A 21,483-nucleotide genomic window follows, 5' to 3' on the forward strand; every position below is an offset into this window, starting at 1 on the left:
GACAGTGGGATGAGATTTTGGATCACCAGAACAAGTTTTTGGTGCGGCGGGAGGGACTGACCTGCAAAATTAGCACTCCAACGTCCAAATCATTACAAGAATAATAAGTAATGTGAACATGATAATTTATTTTGATACGTGAAATGACACTTTATATAGTACAAGTGATTAAAACCGTCTCTGTAAGAAAATGTACGTTGTGCAACTGATCGTTGAATCTAATAAAACAATTATTGAGGTGTTTGGAGGAAGAAACTCTCTGCCCTTGGTGAAAGGAGAAACCACCTGCTCTATACTCTTAACATCATTCTTGAACATAACCTTACAAACACACAGAAGAGCATCATCCAAATTGAAAAGATTTAGAATTATAGAAATTAAAATACAAACACCCCTATTTAGACAGACCGTTTGCATAATATATATATATATATATATATATATATATATATATATATATATATATATATATATATATATATATATATATATATATATTAAATTTTTGGTGTCACTAAATGATGAAGCATTATTAATGAGCATAATGTGATTAATGTTTGTCGTTGCCCTATGCTATTGGACCTTGTTATAAGATTGATGTCAAAGTTTCAAACATGTAACGAAACATTAACACTATGTTTGTTTTTGTAGAAAGATAAGAGAAAGGAAAGAAAATGAGTGGACTGATCCACTTTCCACCGTTTGGAAATACTCCAAAAAGAGATGGAAAGAAAATTTTAGCTGGGACCCACCAGAAAATCCTTTCCGCGCTCAACTGAAGGGAAACTAGAAGATTAGGTAAGATTTTGAAGAAAAAGACCAAAATAGCCCTGTACAATAGTATTATATAATAATGCATGTTTGTTATTGTGAATAAAATGAATACTGTAGTTTACATTATGCAACCAAATATTAGTTTCTTGAAAGGCACTATTAATTTTATTCTTTTTCATTTTTTATAAAATTCGTTATTCTTTATTTTCTCTAAAAGAAATTATTGATATCTTTTTTTCTTTTCGTTTTTTTGTTAAACACTTTTAATTAAGAGTTTAATTTATATGCACCGAGTAAAATCATCTTACACTGTCATCCAATAGAATTTTTAATTTAAAGTGTGATTTATTCTGATATAAGGTTGTGGTTGGTTGACAGTGTAAAATAATTTTACACTGTCAGTGTATGAACCTTTTTCTCTTTAATTAATTAAAATTGATAACAATTAATTTTTTTTAAATAACTCATATAAAAAGCTTCACGTAATGAATAATTAAATTAAAACAAATAATATTATTAGGGTTATTTTTGTCATTGGGCAAATATATTTTTTTAAATTTTAATTTTCTTTCCCTTCACTTTCTTTTATAACAAACAACTATATAATCATTCCATTTTCTATCCTCTTTCTTTCTTCATACTTTCTTTCCTCTTTATTTTCTTTCCTTTTACTTTCCTTCATGATCCAAACATAGTGTAAATTATCAAATGAGAAAGTCCTATTAACATTGAATAGTGATGAACATGCATAGGGATGTCAACGGGGCAGATATTGTTCGGAGGATGCTTCTCCACTCCCCGCCCCACCCCCAAATTTAGTCTCCATCCCCATCCCCAATCCCCGCCACGGGGGAATATTTCCCTCCATCCCCATCCCCACAGATCCCCACGGATATCCACAGAGATGGAATTTTAAGAAAATTTCTACACTTTTTGATCAAAACTATGACACTAGTATTTTTTTTCCGTATTTTTTAAAACGCATATATTTGCATATTTATTTTATAAAAAAAATCAAAAATACATCTTGCATCAATAATAAATAAAAAAAGCAAAAGAACTTGATGTTGCTAATATTTTTTATGTAAAATTAAATAAATAGTAACATAACTTCTTGCTACCGTGCTTCCACTAATTTACTACCACAATACCGATGTCGTCCAGCGCAAGTGGTTGATTATGTGTGACAAATTTATAACTTCTAATGACTCTTCATTTTCTAATACATTGTAAAATTATATAAGTTATATAATATATAAAATATATAAATTAACATATATCTTCGGAATCGGGGAATCCACGGGGACGGAGGATACTTTCTCACTTCCCGCCCCAAAGTGTTATCGGGGGAACTTTTCCCTCCATCCCCATCCCCACGGGGAAAAAAATCCCCAACTTCGAATCTCCGCACAGATATTCCCCACAGAGATCCCCATTAACAGATGCAATTGACATCCCTAAACATGTATGCTGAAGTCATAATTCAACAGAGTAGTTTTTAGTTTTAGTCAAAGAATAAGATTATCGTAACAAGTCATGAAAGGATTAGATATTGAATCTAGGAAGTACAACATGTGATGAGTTGTAAAAACGAACTAACGCGGCTTGCTTGGGTGGTTCATCTCTTTGACTTGACTCATACATAGAGTGAGTCATCTCATACCACGCGCTTATTTTCGACAATAAAACAAGACCATTGACGCAGGTTCTACGTTGAATACTCACCATAGGATCTTCCGTAGTTAACAGTTTAGTTTTAGTTACAACCATAGTTGACATTTTATTATTTGACAAAGTTAAGTCTTTCATCACGTAAGAAAAAACAATGGGAAATGATAAACTTACACTCTGCTTTTTACTTACATCAACACCGTATAATTATATTTACAATGCTAAAATTTTAGTTTTTTAATAATTTGTATTTTTTTTATTGCTGTGTGAAAATATTTTGCTTTATTAATTACTACGGCGTAAGATACGGTGTATGAAAAAAATTATAAGAATAGTATAGCTCAAAAACAATTTACTAGTCAAAGAAAAATAAAAAAACACCATGGTGAGCCCACATCGTTCAATTGCACCATAAAACGTCAGTATGATATGCTTCTTTATTTCAACTTTAAGAAAATAAAATTTTTTCTTTATATATTAAAAAGTAGATTTTATAAAATTGTTTTTAAAATATTATAAATTTTTTTATATTTGATTTTTCTAAATTGAGATATTACTTTTGACACCTTGTAACATAAATAAATATTATTGAAGATTAAAACGTGATCAAAATTAAATTTTCTTTTAAAATTAATATTTTAAAAATAATTTTTTTGAAAATCTATTTAAAGTAACTTCAAAATTAAGTAATTTTTTTTAAAATTTTGATATTCCAAAAATTTTTCAATAAAAAAATAAAATACTTAAAATAACATTTTAAGAATAACTATTCGAGTCAAATTTTTATTTAAAACTTTTATAAAAAACTTCTTCATAATATTTTTTACATAAAATTATATAATACTATAAAATTATTTAAAAAAAAAAAAAACAAAACAAACAAACTCATAATCACTCCCTTCTTTTCTTTTGCTTTGTCGGTTAGTATTAGCAATACACTGCTTCTCATTTCATTTTCATTGTCATTCATTCTTATGTTCCCATATTTTAATTCGAGTAAACCATTAAATACTTTTTTGAAAATTTGTTGTTAATTTCATTATATTTAAGTAAAGTTTAAATCATATTAAATTATTAGCAGTTTAAAAAGGAGTGCGTCAAAATCAATGAATATGTATATCACAGACAATTTCAACAAAACATGAAAATAATGATTTTTTTAAAAAAAATAAATGAAACTCAAAATAGACAAATTTAAAAAAAAATATATACTCAAAAACATTAGTGAAACACAAAACATGAACTTTAAAATAAATTTTCAAAAAATAAATAAAATCCAAAATAGAGAAAATTAAAGAAATAAATGAAATCCAAAAAAATGAAATTTAAGAGAAAATGTAAAAAAAAACTCAAAATAGAGATTTTTTTAAAATTAAATAAAACAAAAAATCGTTAAATCGATCACAAAAGATGAAAATACATTAAAACCCAAAAAAATATAAACCTAAATATCGATCGCGAAATTTATGACAAAAGCATAAACCTAAAAACAAGTAGTTAAATTCATCATAAATACATAAATTCATAAAGCGCAAACCTTTACTTCATAAAAATCCTCGATCCATATTTCTTTTTGTGCAAGCCTAACATATGTGATTGTAATTTTTTTTTTGTGTAAGCAAGAATTAATATAAGGGAGAACTAAGAGTTCTCCAACCTTGATATATAAGAACGGAACGAGTCCGACAAAAACGATATTATAAATCAATTACAATTACGACATAAAAGACAAAGGGTCTTTGCTAAAATCGTAAAAATTACAATTGGAATAAGCAATATCTTCAAATGAAGACCAGCTCCAAATCAAAATCTTGATATTCCAAAGAATATTGTTTATATTCCAAACGTCATTCCTAAAACAAAAGTCATTCCTTGTCAACCAAATAATCCAACAAGTGGCTAACCGAAACACCCACAATTTGCCAACTGTGATACTTTTTACACAACCCGTGGAATACCATTCCATAAAAAACAGAATGCAATCTTCCTCACTCCAACTCGGATAATCCACCCACACACCAATTTCTTTTCAAACAACCTTAATCACATCACATTTGAAGAAAATATGGTCCCTATCTCCCAAATGCAAATTACAAAAAACACAATTTAAGTTAGAAGTAGGAAGGTTAATACCTCTATACATTAAAAGGTCTTTAGTAGGAAGCCTATTCACAAAAAGTCTCCAAGCAAAAGCTTTAATCTTTAAAGGGACCTCCATCTTCCAAATCTTTTCCAAAGCCTCATCATTCCTATTAAAGGGACCAAAAGGCGTACGCAATGAAGCATACCGGTGGTATCACGAAGATACCGTAAAAACCTTTTCCGAATCAATAAGCCAACACACGGAATCCTTCACAACATTCACACCCCCAAACGTCTCTAAAAGAGCCCGCAAAACCAATAACTTAGATAATATACCTGCCTCAACAAACACAACCTCCGAGATACCTAAATCTCCCCATATCTACACCCCCTCACACCGACCTCCCATAACCGCTACAGACACTTTTTTCAACGAAGAAATCGCCAAAAGCTCTGGAAAAACCTCCATCAAAATAGAATAATTTAATCAACAAGCTTCCCAAAATGGGGTGATAAAACAATTTCCCAGTTTAAAACAACAATTGGAAACAAAAGGATCCTTAGCAAAAGGAGTAAAATTACTAACCTTTAGCAAGTCCCGCCACCAAAAAGATGATCAAGAAAGTTTGAAAGAATCCCCTCCACATAAAACATGCATGCTTAAATCACCATAATGAGCCTTCAAAACATCAAACCACAACGACCTCCCACCATTAACAATCCTCCATCTCCAATTATTTAAAAGGACAAGATTAAAGTCTTTAATATCTTTAATGGCTAAACCTCCTTTTAAATAAGGCAATATCACAACTTTCCAACTAACCCAATGAATGTTCCTCTTCTCGTCCACTCCCCCCATAAGAAATTACTTTGTAACTTAGTAAATTCTTTAACCACTTTAGCCGACATCTTATAGAAAGACATGGTAAAAATAGTGAGAGAACTCAAAATAGACTTCAAAAGCGTGATCCTACCTCAAAGATTTAGAAAACGGTTCTTCCATCCCATCAAATGATTTTTCATCTTGTCCAAAAGCGGGAACAAAGTAGCCTCTTTCCTTGGGTTGAAACCAATGGGAATACCAAGAAAAAAGAAATTACTAGCTTCAATCTTACAAGAAAGATATAAAGAGGCGGCATCCATAAAGTGAGGCGAAACATTAATCCCAATCAATTTGCTTTTATGAAAATTGATGCCAAGACCCGAGACTAGCTCAAAAGCTATCAAACCAATCTTTAAAGCCTTTATTTGCTTCCAAGAACCTTCGCCGACCATTAAAGTGTCTTTCGAAAATTGAAGAATATCTACACTACAACTCCGCTTAATCACCATATTCTCATATTCTCCAATTTCAATGGATTTCCGCACCAACCTAGTAAGAGCCTCCCCCACAATAATGAAAAGAAAAGGCGATAATGAATCCCCTTGTCTTAAACCTCTCTTTACAACAAACTCCTTAGTAGGACTCCCATTAACCACAACTGACATGTCGCTTTTAAAGACCAATAATTCCATCCATTTCCTCTATTTATCTCCAAATCCCATTTTTATCTACAAATAACGCAAAAAATCCCAAGAAACATTGTCATAAGCCTTTTCAAAATCAACTTTAAAAAGAAGACAAGAAATACCTTCCTTCCTAGCATAATCAACCACTTCGTTAGCCACCAAAACGCCATCGAGCAATTGCCTACCCAGAATGAAAGCGCTTTTAAAATGAGAAACAATGGAATTCAACACAAGTTTCAATCTCCCCGCCAACATCTTAGCCATCGCTTTGTACATACAACCCACCAAACAAATCGGTCTATAATCGTCCAAACATAAAGGATTGAAGGATTTCAGAATCAAATCCAAAAAAGAAGAAGTAACCGCCTTTGATAATTCTCCTCCCACAAAAAAATGATCAAAGTACCTCAAGAAGTCTTTTCTTAAAAAGACCAACACCTTTTAATGAAAAGAAAAGAAAACCCATCCGGTCCCGGACTTTTGGCTCCACCACAACACTTTAACGCCTTAATAATTTCTTCTTCTTTAAAAGGTCTTTCAAGCCATCCTCTATCCTCCTCACTAATACTATCAAAAGGAATCCCATCTAAAATAGGAGCTACTCCTTCCTCCTCTTCAAATTTTTTTGAGAAATGACGAACAAATTGATCTTTAATATCCTTTACCGTTTCCAAAATCCCTTCCGAAGTATTTATAGGCCCAATGTGATTACGTCTTCTCTTCTCCTTCATAACCTTGTGAAAAAATCCGCTATTATAGTCATCTTCATTTAACCACTTTAAACTAGCTTTTTGAACTAACATATTCTCTTTTATTCTCAATTTTGACCAAAACCGGGTCGTTACCTCCTTCCTACTAATCAAAATATCCGGATGAAGATCCTCCCCTTTCACTTCCAACAACTAGTCCCCAAAATTAATGTCTCTAACTTCCACTTGTATTTTCAAATCAATTCTTCCAAAAACCTCTTTATTCCACCATTTAAGTCTCCCTTTGAGAAGAGTAAGCTTTTGTTTCAAGACATAATCCCCTCTACCTTCCACCTTAAAGCTTTTCCATTCCTTTTCCACTAAAGAGAAAAAAGAATCACAAGAAAACTATTCATTGTTGAATTTGAACAGTTTAGGACCCCAATTGTTATTATCCACTTCTAACCATATAGGACAATGATCGGAAACATCTCTATCTCCCACCAATTAACCAACCACCCCCAATCATTCACCACTTTATCCGAAACAAGAAATCTATCAATTCTACTTATTGATTTACTGTCACCACTATACCAAGTAAATTTTTTTTCCTTTGCAAGGCACATCCACCAACATACTTTCCTCTATGAAATTTGCGAAGTCATTAATATTAGACACAAGCCCTCTTCCTTTCCTCTCGCTACGCGCCTTAATAGTATTAAAATCTCCGCCAAAAAATTCTCTTTTCAGAGATCTCACAATACCAATAAACATTAATCAAATAAAAGAAATTGTTGTTCTTTTGAAATTTAACACCAAGGTTGTAACAGCCCACTCGAACCTTGTACCCTGGGGTTCAAGTACATGTTCATTTCATTCCCACTACCAATTGTGCTAGTAGCCTAATTGGTAGTGGGAATGGATTGAACATGTACTTGAACCCCAGGGTACATGGTTCGATTCCCACGAAAGGCAAAAAATTTACTAGAGAGGGGGGTAAAAAAGATCGTGAGGTGACAGTGCCGGGAATGTCGAAGGCTCGGGCTGTTACATAAAAAGGTGTGGTAGTGGGAATGGAATGAACATGTACTCGAACCCCATGGTACAAGGTTCGATTCCCACGAAAGGCAAAAACTCTACTAGAGAGGGGGGTAGAGAAGTTTGTGAGGTAATAGTGTCGGGAGCGCCTTGCGAGAGGCCCGAGCTGTTACAAAGGTACCCCTCCCCTTTGAAGCTCATGATAATTTCCAAAAAAGTCCTCCTTCCACAAAGTTAAAAGACCCCCCGATCTTCCTGATGAATTAGAAAAAGAATACCCGATACCTTTGCTATTCCAAAAACTCTTCGCCACAAAATCTTTTAAATTGGATAATTTAGTTTCTTGAATCATGAAAACATCCGCTTTGCTCTTTAGAATCAAAGAACTAATTCTTCTCCTCTTAAGAGCATTGCCACCCCCATTAATGTTCATAGTGCCAATAATCATAACAAACCTTTTTTAGACTCCTTCATACCGCCTTTTCTCAATAAAGCTTCTTTCTCCAAAGCTTCAATCCTCTCTATGACTTCCAAATCGCCCCCTTTATACACCACCCCCAAAGCTTCCATAGCATTCCAAATCTTTGAACCGGATTCGCAATCTAAGTTACCCTATTGCCTACAATTATTTTTATTGATGTCACTCATACCACTATGGTTGCCGTGTAAAACAACATCCCTGTCAACATTGAGAGCATCCTGAACAGACCTCAAAGAAGTGGCCTCACCTATACTGCTTTTTGAAGAAACCCTATGACCGACCAATGGGGAGGCATGCCTTTGCTTGGAAACACGAATCCCATCTACCAACAGTTCCTTCCCTTTGAATTTTTTTAACATTCCAAACAGATCTTTTATGAAGAGATTCATCAATATCCGAAAAATTATTGAAAATCAAATTTTTGTTTCGACGCTTCTTCTTTTCCTTAGCTACTGTCCCCGCCTTGTCGAAAGAACCGATAGCCCTCACTTTAGACGCGAGATTGTAGCTATTTGCACCCCCACCGCCAACCGAAATTTCCCCGTCAAAAGCTACTACATCTTCAGGTTTCCTAGAATCCATAATATGCTTAGTTGGAATACAGATATTGTCCTCTACAAAAGAACTGGAATCCGCAGACAAATCGACTACCAAAACAGCCTCTGCCCCTGAAATCTCATCCCTAACCGAAGCCATATATTCGTTCTGCTTAAACTGGCTCGACGACAAACCCAAGTCCCCTGGAAGTTGCTGCAAACCCAAAGCATTCTTCTCTAAAGACTCCGCTTTCCTACTTGCTTCACCTCTACCTGAAGCAGAATGGCCCTCCCCATCAGCCGAACCCACAACCTCTCCTACACTAGAAAGTTATTTGATAACGTCTTCCGAGTCCACTAAAAAACAAGTCGTGTCTGTTTCCGTTATAGAAGAAACAAAACCAGAAAAGAAGGAATTTGAATTACCAGAATTCAAGGGATGATTACCACACTCCTCCCTAAGAATCAAATTAAAAGCCCTATCATCAATCATAACCGTCATACTTTCCAACAACTTGAAATCAAGGGGCACCGAAATTCTTATCCTGGCAACATCGTAACATAAGCCTCCCGCCGTGTATTCATCTAAGCACAAGAACTTGCCTAACGAATTCGCCAACAACACAAAAAACTCGGCATTCCAAGCATGAGCGGGTACTCCAAAAATCCTGATCCACACATGCCTGACAGCCTCAACAACACCTTCTTCCCATTTAAATACCTTCTCAACAATTCTTCCACCATAATTCCCCTTCAAGAACGAAATTATCGATGACATCACGCTCCGATTCTTCCAAAATGCACAACGAATCACCTAAAGGAGTGACCTTGACATTATAGTAGCCCTCCATCTCCAACTTGGTTTGCATACTATATGTGGATCCTAAAATATTCACACTCCCCACGAACGCTTTTTGTAACCTGTCGTTAACATCCTTCGATGATGAATAACGCACTTGGTACCTCTCCTTCACAACTGATCCTATTATTGTTTACAACCTCCACAAAAGACCTGCTCCAATTCCTAATGGAATTTCTCCCCTCTACATAATTAACACCCCTCTTCAAATCATCTTCCTTCGCCGCATTCTCCCCAAACCTCTTCCTTCCCCCATTAAGCCTTTGTGCTAAAGGAACAAAGCGCTCAAACCTTGACTCGTTTGCGTGAATTTTCCTCTCGCCAATCTGAAAATTATCGAAAGTAACTGCCAGCAACCTCATGTCTTCTACCTCCTTAAACCTCGCAAAACCGAATCTCTTCCCCACCTTATTTCTCCTTGGAGATATCGAAACCTTCATTAATTTTCCTATACAGCCAAACAAATCATACAAGTCCCTAGCCTTGGTTGAATCTGGAAACTCATAAATGTAGAAGGAAAATAAATCTCCCGAGCCAACACCTCTTTGTGCCCTACTGAATGGAAAAGTATCCCACATAGGAACCCAATTTCTGAAAGATTTTCTCCTCACCTCCACCCAGGCCTCCCCCCTCTGCTGAACCTCGCCCCTCATTTGGAGTGAAACAACAATTAGAAACCTAGATCCGACAAAAGGACAAAGCAAAAAAAAAAAACCACAGCCAACGAAACCCACGAACTAAAAACACAACAGACAAATGCCCTAAAATCAAAGAAAAGAACGCATAAACCAAAAGCCCCAAAACTACTCCTCCACTGAGGTCCCTGATCCTAAAACCAGGAGTTTAAACCAAAGATGAAGCAGAAGAAGAAATGGAAAGACCCTTGATGACTGAAACCAGAAGAAAACAGACAAAGCTCAACAACGCTGTGACATCTCGAAACACGATCTACACCCTCGATCTACATCACCGTCGGAATCGCATAGCTCTATTTCTTTTTCTCTAATTTCCTATCATTATGTGATTGTAAATTGATGTAAATCATACAAAAACTTGAACTGATATATGCAAAATACATTATATTCGTTGCATACATGGTTTTTCCTTGCATAGAAATTAAGTGTATATATAAATGAGAATTCATGATATCTTTCTTTTACAACTAGATTGCCTTGGTTAGATTATATGATTCATTTAATCAAGGAATTAAATGTTGCCCTCATTTCTTATCAATTCTATATAAAAACTAAATTTCATTAGTCATCTTAAACATAACAGGGCACAATGGATAATCATACGATCTTGATTATTTTTCTTAATCAATGTGTCAATTATGAGAATTAATGTCTTAAAATTTATTTGCATGCTGATACTTCAAAATTTACTCCAGCTAAAAGTATAATGATATTATTTTTATGGGACTAATGAAAACTGAATGGCAATGTGTTATTCTAAAAAGGAATAAGAAGAATTCAACCACAAAATTTAGATTATAATGGAAGAATTTTTGTTTGGATAATATTTTTGACAAGACATGAATCTTATGTGCCGATATAAATAACTTATACAAAAAGATCTTATGCCATTTGCTGATGATATAATAGAATATTCATCTCTTTTAGTCTACGGGAATAACATAATATTCTTCTTGTTTGATAAATATTATGCCCTGCATTTTCTCAAAGCACATTCCATTTGAATAGGATTCTGATTTCTAGACCAAAAGAATGTAATAGATTTTCTTTTCCAGTTTATATGTTAAACAAATGAAAAGCTCAAAAAATAAAGTAATGAAGCATTTTATGACAAGGTATATAAAATTATACACGTTAATTTGTTAGACAATCTAACTCATAGCTTTCTCACTAAATGCATACACCACCAACAACAATCAAGTCCTATTAAGTAAAGTTGGCCACACGGATCACTTTCTGTAATATCATCGTTAATTTTAAAATTTTTTTTAATAACTTATCTTGTTTTTAGGTCTTTCTCTATTTGATTCTTTTTCATCTAAAATACACTTTTTATCATAGATTCTACATGTCTTCTCTCTACAAGACAAAATTATCTAAGTCTACATTTCATCATCTTATCATGTCTAGTGTTACCACAAGTCCAATGCAACATCATTATCTCTGTTGCGCTTACTTTATTTTCGTGTTGATTTTTAACCATCAAATGTTTTGTCTAGTACAACATCGCAAATTTTACCCCTGTCCGATAAAAATTTCCTTTCATCTTGAGTGGTACCTTTGTGTCACATAAAATTCTTGAAGTCCTCCTCCATTTCAGTCATCCATATTGAATTCGATGGTTTACGTCCCATTATATTTTTCTATCATTTTGTATTACAGACCTAAGATATTTAAATCTCGTGACTTCTAGGATGATATGGTCTCCAACTTTCCCGCTGGGTTAGAAACGCTTCTCCTTTTGCTCAACTTACGTTCAATTTACTCTGTCTTACTTCTGCATAGGTGAGAGTCGTTTGTTTCTAAATCTCATCTCCAAGTCTCCAACCAGCTCTCTTTTAAATTCTCCTCCGACTTTTCCAGTAGGACTAAATCATTTACAAAAGAATACATGTCTCTCGGTGCTAGCTCTTAGATGTATTATGTGAGTACATCCAAAATTAAATAAAAAGGTAGGAGTTTAGGGTTGAATCATGATGCAAACCTATTATAACAGAGAAATCGTCTGTCTCTCCACCTTATGTCCATACACTAATCGATACCCTTCATACGTATCTTGGGTAACTCAAATATATGCAATAACCATTTTATTTTCTAGAGCTTTCCACAAAATCTCTCTAGTCACTCTAGCATATGACTTCTCAAAGTCAATAAAAATTAAGTGCAAGTCCCGTTGGTCCATCTGATACTGCTTCACCATACATCGTAGTAGATAGATGACTTCAATGGTCAATCTCTCATATGTTTAATCAATAGTTCTCATAACTTAATGGTATGTCTCATAATTTTTAACACCCCTGTAAATTAATTTTCACAATTTTATATATATATATATATATATATATATATATATATATATATATATCTTTGTTCTTATAAATTGAAACTAAAGTGCTTATTCTCCATTCATCTGACATTTATTTTTATTTCATAATTTTGTAAAAGAGTTTGGTGAGTCAATCAATGCATAATTCAAGAATTTTCCACACTTCAATAAGTATGTTGTCTGGATCAACCACCTTATTGTTACTCATCCTTTTCAAGTTTACCTCTTGTTTTTTATTCGACGATAGTAATTATAGTTTCATTCCTATTCTCTAATGTCGAGTCTGCTAGAGCCCGTGACATATCATATCCTTCATTAAATAAATTATAGAAATATGTCTAACATTGCATTTATATACTTTTCATGAACCAAGACTTTACATTTTTTTTATCTTTAACACATTTCATATGATTCAAATCTCTTATATTTCGTTCTCTTTCCTTAGCAAGGCTAATATAAAATTTTCTCCCTCCCCGATTCCTTAATATTGGTATAATCTGTCAAAGTTTAGGTTATTTCTCCAATCGTCATCTTTTTTGTCTCGTTCTTAGGTTTCTTATACTTTCGCCAAGTTCCAGCTTTCTTACACCTAGGTCACTAATTAAAATAATCTTTTTACTCTAACTTTACTTTGAACACTTAATTTCACCTCCGTAATTCTTTACCCCAAAGTTCAAAACCTCTTGGTTCTCCCAATGTCTTTTTTAGCTACTTTTCTAATCTCTTGGGCTATCTTATTCCACATATCATTTGTTTTTCATTATGGTTGTCAAACCCTCCCTCCAAAATATTTTGTTGGAAACTTCTTATTTTCATCCTTCAAATGCCACCACTTGATTTGTGGCGTTCTCACATGACTTCTTATCTTTGCTATCCGTTTGAACATTATACTATGATTAATACTCGATGCTGTATAGTCAAACAGTCCCTGAAATAACTTAAGAGTCCAAACAAAACTTTATATCTAACTCCTTTATAAGAGATAAATCTATCTAAAAACACGTCACCTCAATCTTATATGTGATAAGATGTTCATCTATTTTCGTAAATGATGTATTAGTTATAATAAGATCCGAAACCGACACACTCTTAATATGGGTGGAAAAGTGAGAGTTTCAACCCACATTCTAAAGTTGAGTCTGTTTTATAGAGATTGATGATTGATCTAGTATAAACATTGAGACCGACTCATTTTTCCAGGCTGTAAGAAAAATCAAATATGGGAGAAAGCACCATAGGTTGTAAGCGGGTGTTCAAGAGAAAATCAGGAGTAACAGAAAAAGAAGAGGAAAAGTTCAATGTTCTTCTTGTAGCAAACGAATACTCAAAATAGAATGGGATTGACTATGATAAAAAATTTGTCTGGTCAACGAACATACTTTTATCAAGGCAGTATTAGCCTTGGTAGCTAGTCGGGATATGCATTTAAATAAGATGGATGTGAAGATGACATTTATTCAAGATAATCTTGATGAAAAAACTATATGGACAACCATAAGGGTTAAGTGACATTAGACACAGTAGACTAGTTTTGCAAATTAAAAAGGTTTATGTATGGTTTAATGCAGCCTCCAAGGTATACTTGAACAGAGAACGAAGGTTGCAAGATGCAATGGTAGATGTGAACTTCTAATGCGGTGAGGGAGGCTGGCCTACAAGGGTAGCACTTCAACAATCAAGTCATTATGTGAGTGAGATGAGTGAATGAAGTTTGAATTTGAAATTATATATCTGGAGAATAGTGCACTTTTCATTTATAAATTGGACCAATTGTAACCATCCATTATTCTTCAAGCGTACGATGTAGGGAGTCGTTGGATGTATCTTGACTTGGATCTCCTAACTCTTCCCTAGGGTAATACCCGTACACATCAAGTGGTTTCGCTAATTGTTGTTTCCTCTGGGTCGTGACCGTTGGTCTTTATGGACGATACAAAACACTTAGATATTGTCTTATGATTCTTTTATTCCATATTGATGAGGTTTGTCTTGTTTGTTGCAAGACGTGTTTGAATACGTTTGGAGAACACAAAATTCATTGTAAGGAGCTTTCAGGCTTTAAATACAACATGACATTGTTAGAGGATGTTCTATTTGATATATTTTGATGAGTAGGAAAATCTGTGAAAAAATAGGCGTCTTTGAATTTCTTGACTGATCCACTGGATGAGAGATCGACACTTAGTTCAGCAGATCTTCTAATGTACGATTGAATACGATGGAAACACGCATGTGTGAAATTGACTAGGATTTCTCCATTAGTGGGACTGAGGACTAGAGGTTTTACTATGAGACATAAACCCCCTCAAAGATGTCTTAAGTAAAAAGGTCAAACATGAGAAAACACGTTCTGACAATCAACATGCTTTCATACTATTTTTGTTATCTATTTTTGCCTTCCTAACACCAGAGACAAACGATGAATTTTTTTAGAGAGTCCAAAAGCTCGTGCATAACTATGGTGTGTCTTCTAAATCAATGTATGTAGTATTTAGGAGGATTAATATTGTCATTAAAAAAAAGTAACGGCATAGCTTGATGTTTTTTTCCCCTCTTTATAAACAATCTTTATTATTATATTTTAAAATAGAACAATAATTAAAATAAAAAATAACAACTAAATCACCAAAATTTACCCACAATTTTTGCCCTACAAAACAGCAGGCAAACATGTTAAATTAATAATAATTTTAAATTTTTTAATTGAGTAGAAACTAAAGTAAGAAGGTGCAGGCAAGACATTTAAAATATACTATGGTTTATGGTTGTGTTATGTCGGCGATGATAATATACACGTTTACTAGATTAGTGGTTATTTACCAAATTTTAATTGCCCTACCAACTAAAACAAACATAGTGTATCTGTCATGCTTAGAAGATTAACAACTCACAAATTACAAACTTATCATATACTAGTGGATTAATGACCAACTATTTGAAATTTGTGTTTAGTTAGGTGCTATGGTATGATATACCTTATCAATTATGATCTTACTTTCAAGTATTTATCCTAAATTTGTTATAAATACGGTGGGTGATACACGTTAAGTTACGATATCATTATGCGCATTTTTTGAACCTTATCCAAATCGAATATGTGACGTGTCATTTATTTTTCATCATATGCATGACATGTGTCAAATGGAAGAGATTGGAATAATTGTAGAATCTAACTTTTATTTGTCGTTTTCAATCAGCACAAACTTTGCATCTTGGGAGCTGTGAATTGATGAGTATGTAGTAATAGAAAAGTTACCTTTTTCATTTGAGTAAGTGGGATTGGGACGTCACCTGAAAAACGGCAATTGGCACAAATGTGAAATATCATGTCTCTCAAATCATATCATCAAGTATAAAAATAAGTTGTGTGAATAATTAAATCAACAGATTTTTTAAAGTAAGAGAATATTCAAATTATAAAAAATAAAGTTGTCTTGTGTTAAAAACCTTTTGAGAAGACTGAACTCACTCTCAACATTGAAATTCAAGTTGATTAAATTAGATAATTAATGAAATCATGCAATCAAATATAGGAGATGGATTCAGTGCCTTTAATGTTACATGACTATGTGACTTTGGTCTATTTAATTGATTATAATGTATTATCTTTTGGAAGAAATTTATGTTGTAAAGAGAGATAACCTATTTTTTTATCAAAAGGAAACTTAACTCATATCATGTGTTAAATTAAATAAGTTACATCTAGACCAAGAATCGGCAGCCGTCGCTATGGCGTGAGCAGCCGAATTTGTTTGGCGCTTTACAAACTTTATCTCAAAGTTAAAAAAATTAAGCAATAAATTACGAATAGTAAAAATAATGAAAATAAATTCAGAAGAACCGATGAGTCCCGTCCTAGTAGCTTGAACCGTATTTTGAGAATCACTCTCAAAAATAACATTCTCCAACCGAAGCTCAATAGCACTATGGATAGCTTCTTTGAGGGCCAACGCTTCTGCTTCGAGGGTTGGAAATGACCCAAAGTAATTACAAAATTTTAAAGTTACCGAATCGACTATCAACTTTTATCCTCTATCGTTATATTTCTTACAAACTCCTGGTAGGTAAAACGACAAAAGGTCTGAAAATTAGGAGGAAGTGACATTGGAAATAGGTGCATTAAATGTCAGTCTCGTCACTAAATCACTTCATGTGATTGTTCATGTACATGGCCATACACCCTAGGATGTGTGGCTCGATCATTTAGAGTGCTTAAGTGCACTCAAGTGGCATTGAGATTTCGAAACCCGCCAATTGAATTTTGTTTGCCTACTTCGCTCAATTATGTAAAGGTTGTTGAATCATTTGCCAATTTTGATTCTCCATCCTTGAACTCCAACGACACTTTGTCTTATCCCTTTATTTTTCTTTCAAACTTCGTAATATATTTGGTCCTTTGCGTTTCTGGATGGTTCTTTCGTTGTTGCTCTGTTCTTTCGTTGTTGCGTTTCTAGGTACCAATTTTATCTCTCTCATTTACTGTTGTTGTTTTCTACTTTTTCCTCTTAGAAATGGCCAACTTAGGAGATAGAACCGCAAACATTATAAATATATCTAGTTACAATGACAAGAGGTCATGTTCTGCACATGAGTTGTAGATCTATATGTATTGGATGTTGCTCCTTTGGAATTTAAAAATTCTCTTACAAACCTTATCATTCTTAGTGATAGTTCTAAGTCTAAGGAGTTTTTTCAAAAATAGTATTGACCCCATGAATTTCCATTATGATAGAAGTGAATACAGCCATGTAGGAGAAGATGGAGGGGTGAATTTGGTTCATCTCTACATGAGGGGAATTGACCATGGCTCTCCCTTTCTTGAATCACCCATGGTATATTCGGAGTTTATATAGGCGCACCGGGTGATCCGATGACCCAAATATCTATCAAAGCTTTTAGGTCCTAGAATGGAAAGGAGTTCAACAATAAGAAGTTAGGCAACATTTTAAATTTCAGTGGAAAATTAGAACTCATAGAAGACATTATCTTTTTTGTCGACAGTAGGGACAATATCATTTGAAAAGACCAACAAGGCCTCGAGTTTCCCGTGAATGCCACCTAGTATTATTGGTGGATGTAGAAGTTATTGGGACCTTTTCCATGTTTGGGGACAATAATAAAGTGGAGAATGATCACCCGGACATGGGACTGTCTTCTGATTTTATGGTCTCTCATATGATTATTGCATGAGGTTGTCCATTTCCTTCAATGGATGTTTATGCACTTGTATAAGTGTTTATTTTACATACTTGGATCCCATCTCCTTCTTTACGACTTCTAAGTGGAAATGTTGAACAACTTACAGATTACCCCTTCTCAACTACACTCGTTGAGCTGGGCCTATGTGAAGGTGCTCAAATATTAATGTGAGTAACACACACTTATATTAGAGTAGAGTGGGGGGGTTTCTCTCTCTCTTTGTCAACTGAAGAAAATGTTTCATGTTTATGTTGATGATTGGATAATTTTCAAAGATGGATACTTCCTAATCGTCCCTTAAAGTCGTGAGGCCCATTCAGCTTTTGCATTCTTCTGGAGGATAATCATTCCCATTCCCTCCCCTTAGGTCAAAGATGGCCAAATGTAGGGACAGATTCCATAAATATTAGAGTCGAGACCACTTCTTGAGGGGTTTGAACAAGTATGTTTTCTCTTAAGGCATCTTGACCACATGAGAAAATGAGTTGAAGGTGGAACATATTGCTTTCTGAAAGATTCTTGTCTATGAAGACATGGTTGGCCTTTTGGACGTGTCACCGATGTAACAGAGAAGGAGATACATGTTGTACATGTGAATTCATACACAATAAAGGGTGAATTGTGTGGTTCAGAAAAATGTGTTTTGAAAAAATTTACAGATAAAAAAATCTAAGTTTAAAAACATATTAAGCCGCAAAAAATAAATTGCAGAATATAAAGAGTTTAGGGAAAAGAGAGAACACCAACAATTATAGAGGTTCGGTCAAAAATAAAATAACTTACTCCTCTCCCTAAGAATCGACCTTAAGAGTATCCAATAAACGTTGAGGGTTTTTAGTAGGAAATACTCATGAACCCCCTTATACTAGGAAAATGGTAGACTTCCATCCAAACAATAAGAATAGGAATATCATAGTTGAGCCTTTTCTTTCTAACTGTGGATTGAAGCGATTAGTCTCCTTTCTACGCAGTAGATCGAATCGGTTAGTCATATTTCTACTAGAATCTCGGAGCGTTTAGTTTTCAAGCATCTAAACAAACTGTGTAAGCTTTTATCAATGGATGAGCTCACAAACCTTAAGCATTGGTTTTATAGGGGCTAACCAATAACTTAGAATATTTTAATGTAGGACTAATCCCAAACCTTATCCAAGTTTTTACCACGGGTTAAGATTTAATCGAATCATGGTTTTATCACGGGCTAACCAAGAACCTAAACAAGGACTTGGTCGCACAATCCCCAAACCAAAGTTTTTTTTTACATATTTAGCTTCTAACCCACAAATAATCCCTAAATGGATAATATTCAACCAAGTTGAATACAAAATTTTCCCTTGGTGAATTTTATAATTCTACCCTTCTAGAATTACAACTTATCCCCACTCACAAAATAAATTTTTTGTAAAAGCATTTTGGATAAAATATTAGTGAGAGAAAGTAACAAAAAACAATTTAGAGGGATAGTGTGTGTGTGTGTGTGTGTACGCGCGCGCACGCGTGAGTGAGTGAGAAGTGTCAAAACACGTTTCTAAATTAGTTGAAATTAGGATAGGGACTTTTATTTATATGTTATAGGTTGGCTCAAAAATGAATTTTAACTTAATGCTTTTTAAATTAACGACTAGATATCTATTCTTTCCCGCTCTAAACTTAATGTTGATGAAAATGTTGACTTTATGTTGACTTTTTTATTAAATGAGCTATATTGCATGTGATTATGGTGACTCCATGACCAAATGGAATCATATGCAGATGAATTTAGTGCAAAAAAAAATGAAAGCTTGTGGGTCAAATTTGGGGTATAATAGTTTTCTTCTGTTTGTAATCGATTATAGCTTTTACGTAACCAGTTACAACATGCTTCTGTAGCATTCCTGGAATTACTGCTGCTATTATCCCGCAGTTTGTTGCTACTACATTCCCCTTATATTATCATGGCCAGGAGTGTGTTCTCTTCATCAAACTCTTGTCTTGCAACTTTCACTTGATCCACTCGAGGTTCCTTCTTATTCGTGTTGCATTCTCTTGCAAAATGATCAAACTTTTGACAAATAAAGCAATGCATCTTGCTCTTGTCAACATTTTTACTAGCACCTCTAAAGTTGTCTTGACTATCATTTTTGTTGGAGTTTCTCTCACTCTTTTGACAAGTCGAATTCTTCGAATTTTGGGATTCTCTTCCTCTAAAATTTTGAAAAATTTCCTTTATTCTTCATGGGTAATTTTCCTTTCAACTTTTTGTCTTTCTCATTTATGTTATCAAATCTTGTCGTCAAAGAACACAAGATTTTTGTGACGACATACTGCTCTATAACAGTTTCTTCACATGTTTTTACTTTGTTTATCAACCGGTTAATTCTCGTATCGTAATTGTTGATTTTCTCATTTTCCTCCATTTGAATTTATTCAAGTTGAAATTTGTGAGTTTGTAACCTCACCACTTTCTCCTTGTCAGTCCCTACATATGCCTTTACCAATATTTCTCACGTTTGCTTTGACGATTCGCAGTCACCAACTTTCTCAAAGTTATCACCATTCACGTATTGATGGATAAAAAACAACGTATTAAAATCTTTCTTCTTCTCTTCCTTAAGTATTGCTCGTTGTGCATCTGTTGCACCTTCGACAAGAGGACTCGCCCCGTTCTTGATCACTTCAAGAACATATTGATAGCCAAACAACACTTTCATTTGTTTGCACCATTTGTCGTAATTCTTCGCATTAAAGATGGATAGGTTTGTAGGAATTCTTTCATTGAAGACAAAAATCATGTTGCATACTAGGTGTTTGATGGATCGAACCAGACTCTTGATGCAAATGTTAGAACTTAGAATCACTTGGTTGGTGAAAATGGAGTGTTTGAATGTGGAAAAAGAGGATTATATATATATATATATATATATATATATATATATATATATATATATATATATATATATATATATTGTGTGTGTAATTAAAGGTTGAGAATGTATATTTTTATTAACATTTATAATAATATCTCCATGGTATTTAAACAATCACAAATGGATTGGGACACAAGTAACAAGTCAACCTAAACTGAAAACTAAAATTTACATGCATGTAATCGGTTACATAAAACTTGTAACCAATTACAACTGCTAAAAACTAGAAAAATATTAATAGTAGTAATCGGTTATTATTAATTTTTACTTAACAATTGCCTCAAATATAATTATTTCTTGTAAAAGAAATCTATAAAAAAAATTAAAAATTTAATTTAAGACAAATATAGAGAAAACATATAGCAAAATGATAATGTTTTATATATAAACAAACTACGAGATGTTAGTCTATAAACCATACAAAGATTATAATAAAATTCTCTAAGAAAAGGAAATACAAAAGCATTCATGAGTCAATAAATTAATCAGCATAAAAATGGAGGAAAGTAATATAGAAAACCTAGTATTAATTGTTGTATACAATAATGCCGTGTTTAGCAAGAGCAACTACAATATTTGATTCTCTCATCACATGAATATATTAGAAACATTATTTATTCAAATTTTTGATCTTGTTTCCACTTTGCAACATAACTCGCATCGAAGTTTTTGTCTCTTAAAATATGGAAAAAAAATCACCCTCATTAAAATTAAAATA

The 21,483-nt window shown here is 33.6% G+C and overlaps 1 protein-coding gene across 1 annotated transcript; it reads right to left on the reverse strand.

Moving 5' to 3' along the window:
- Positions 1 to 5,502: 5,502 nt before the first annotated feature.
- Positions 5,503 to 6,015, reverse strand: LOC131622177 (uncharacterized mitochondrial protein AtMg01250-like). Its single transcript, XM_058893207.1, has one exon. The coding sequence runs from the start codon at positions 6,013 to 6,015 to the stop codon at positions 5,503 to 5,505; it is 513 nt and encodes a 170-aa protein (XP_058749190.1).
- Positions 6,016 to 21,483: the final 15,468 nt, after the last annotated feature.

Source organism: Vicia villosa, unplaced genomic scaffold (genome assembly GCF_029867415.1).
Source record: "Vicia villosa cultivar HV-30 ecotype Madison, WI unplaced genomic scaffold, Vvil1.0 ctg.000025F_1_1, whole genome shotgun sequence".
Lineage (NCBI taxonomy): Eukaryota > Viridiplantae > Streptophyta > Magnoliopsida > Fabales > Fabaceae > Vicia > Vicia villosa.

Coding starts and splice junctions, on each gene's coding strand:
- LOC131622177 (XM_058893207.1), bottom strand. CDS start 6,015: ATGTCAGTTGTGGTTAATGGGAGTCCTACTAAGGAGTTTGTTGTAAAG.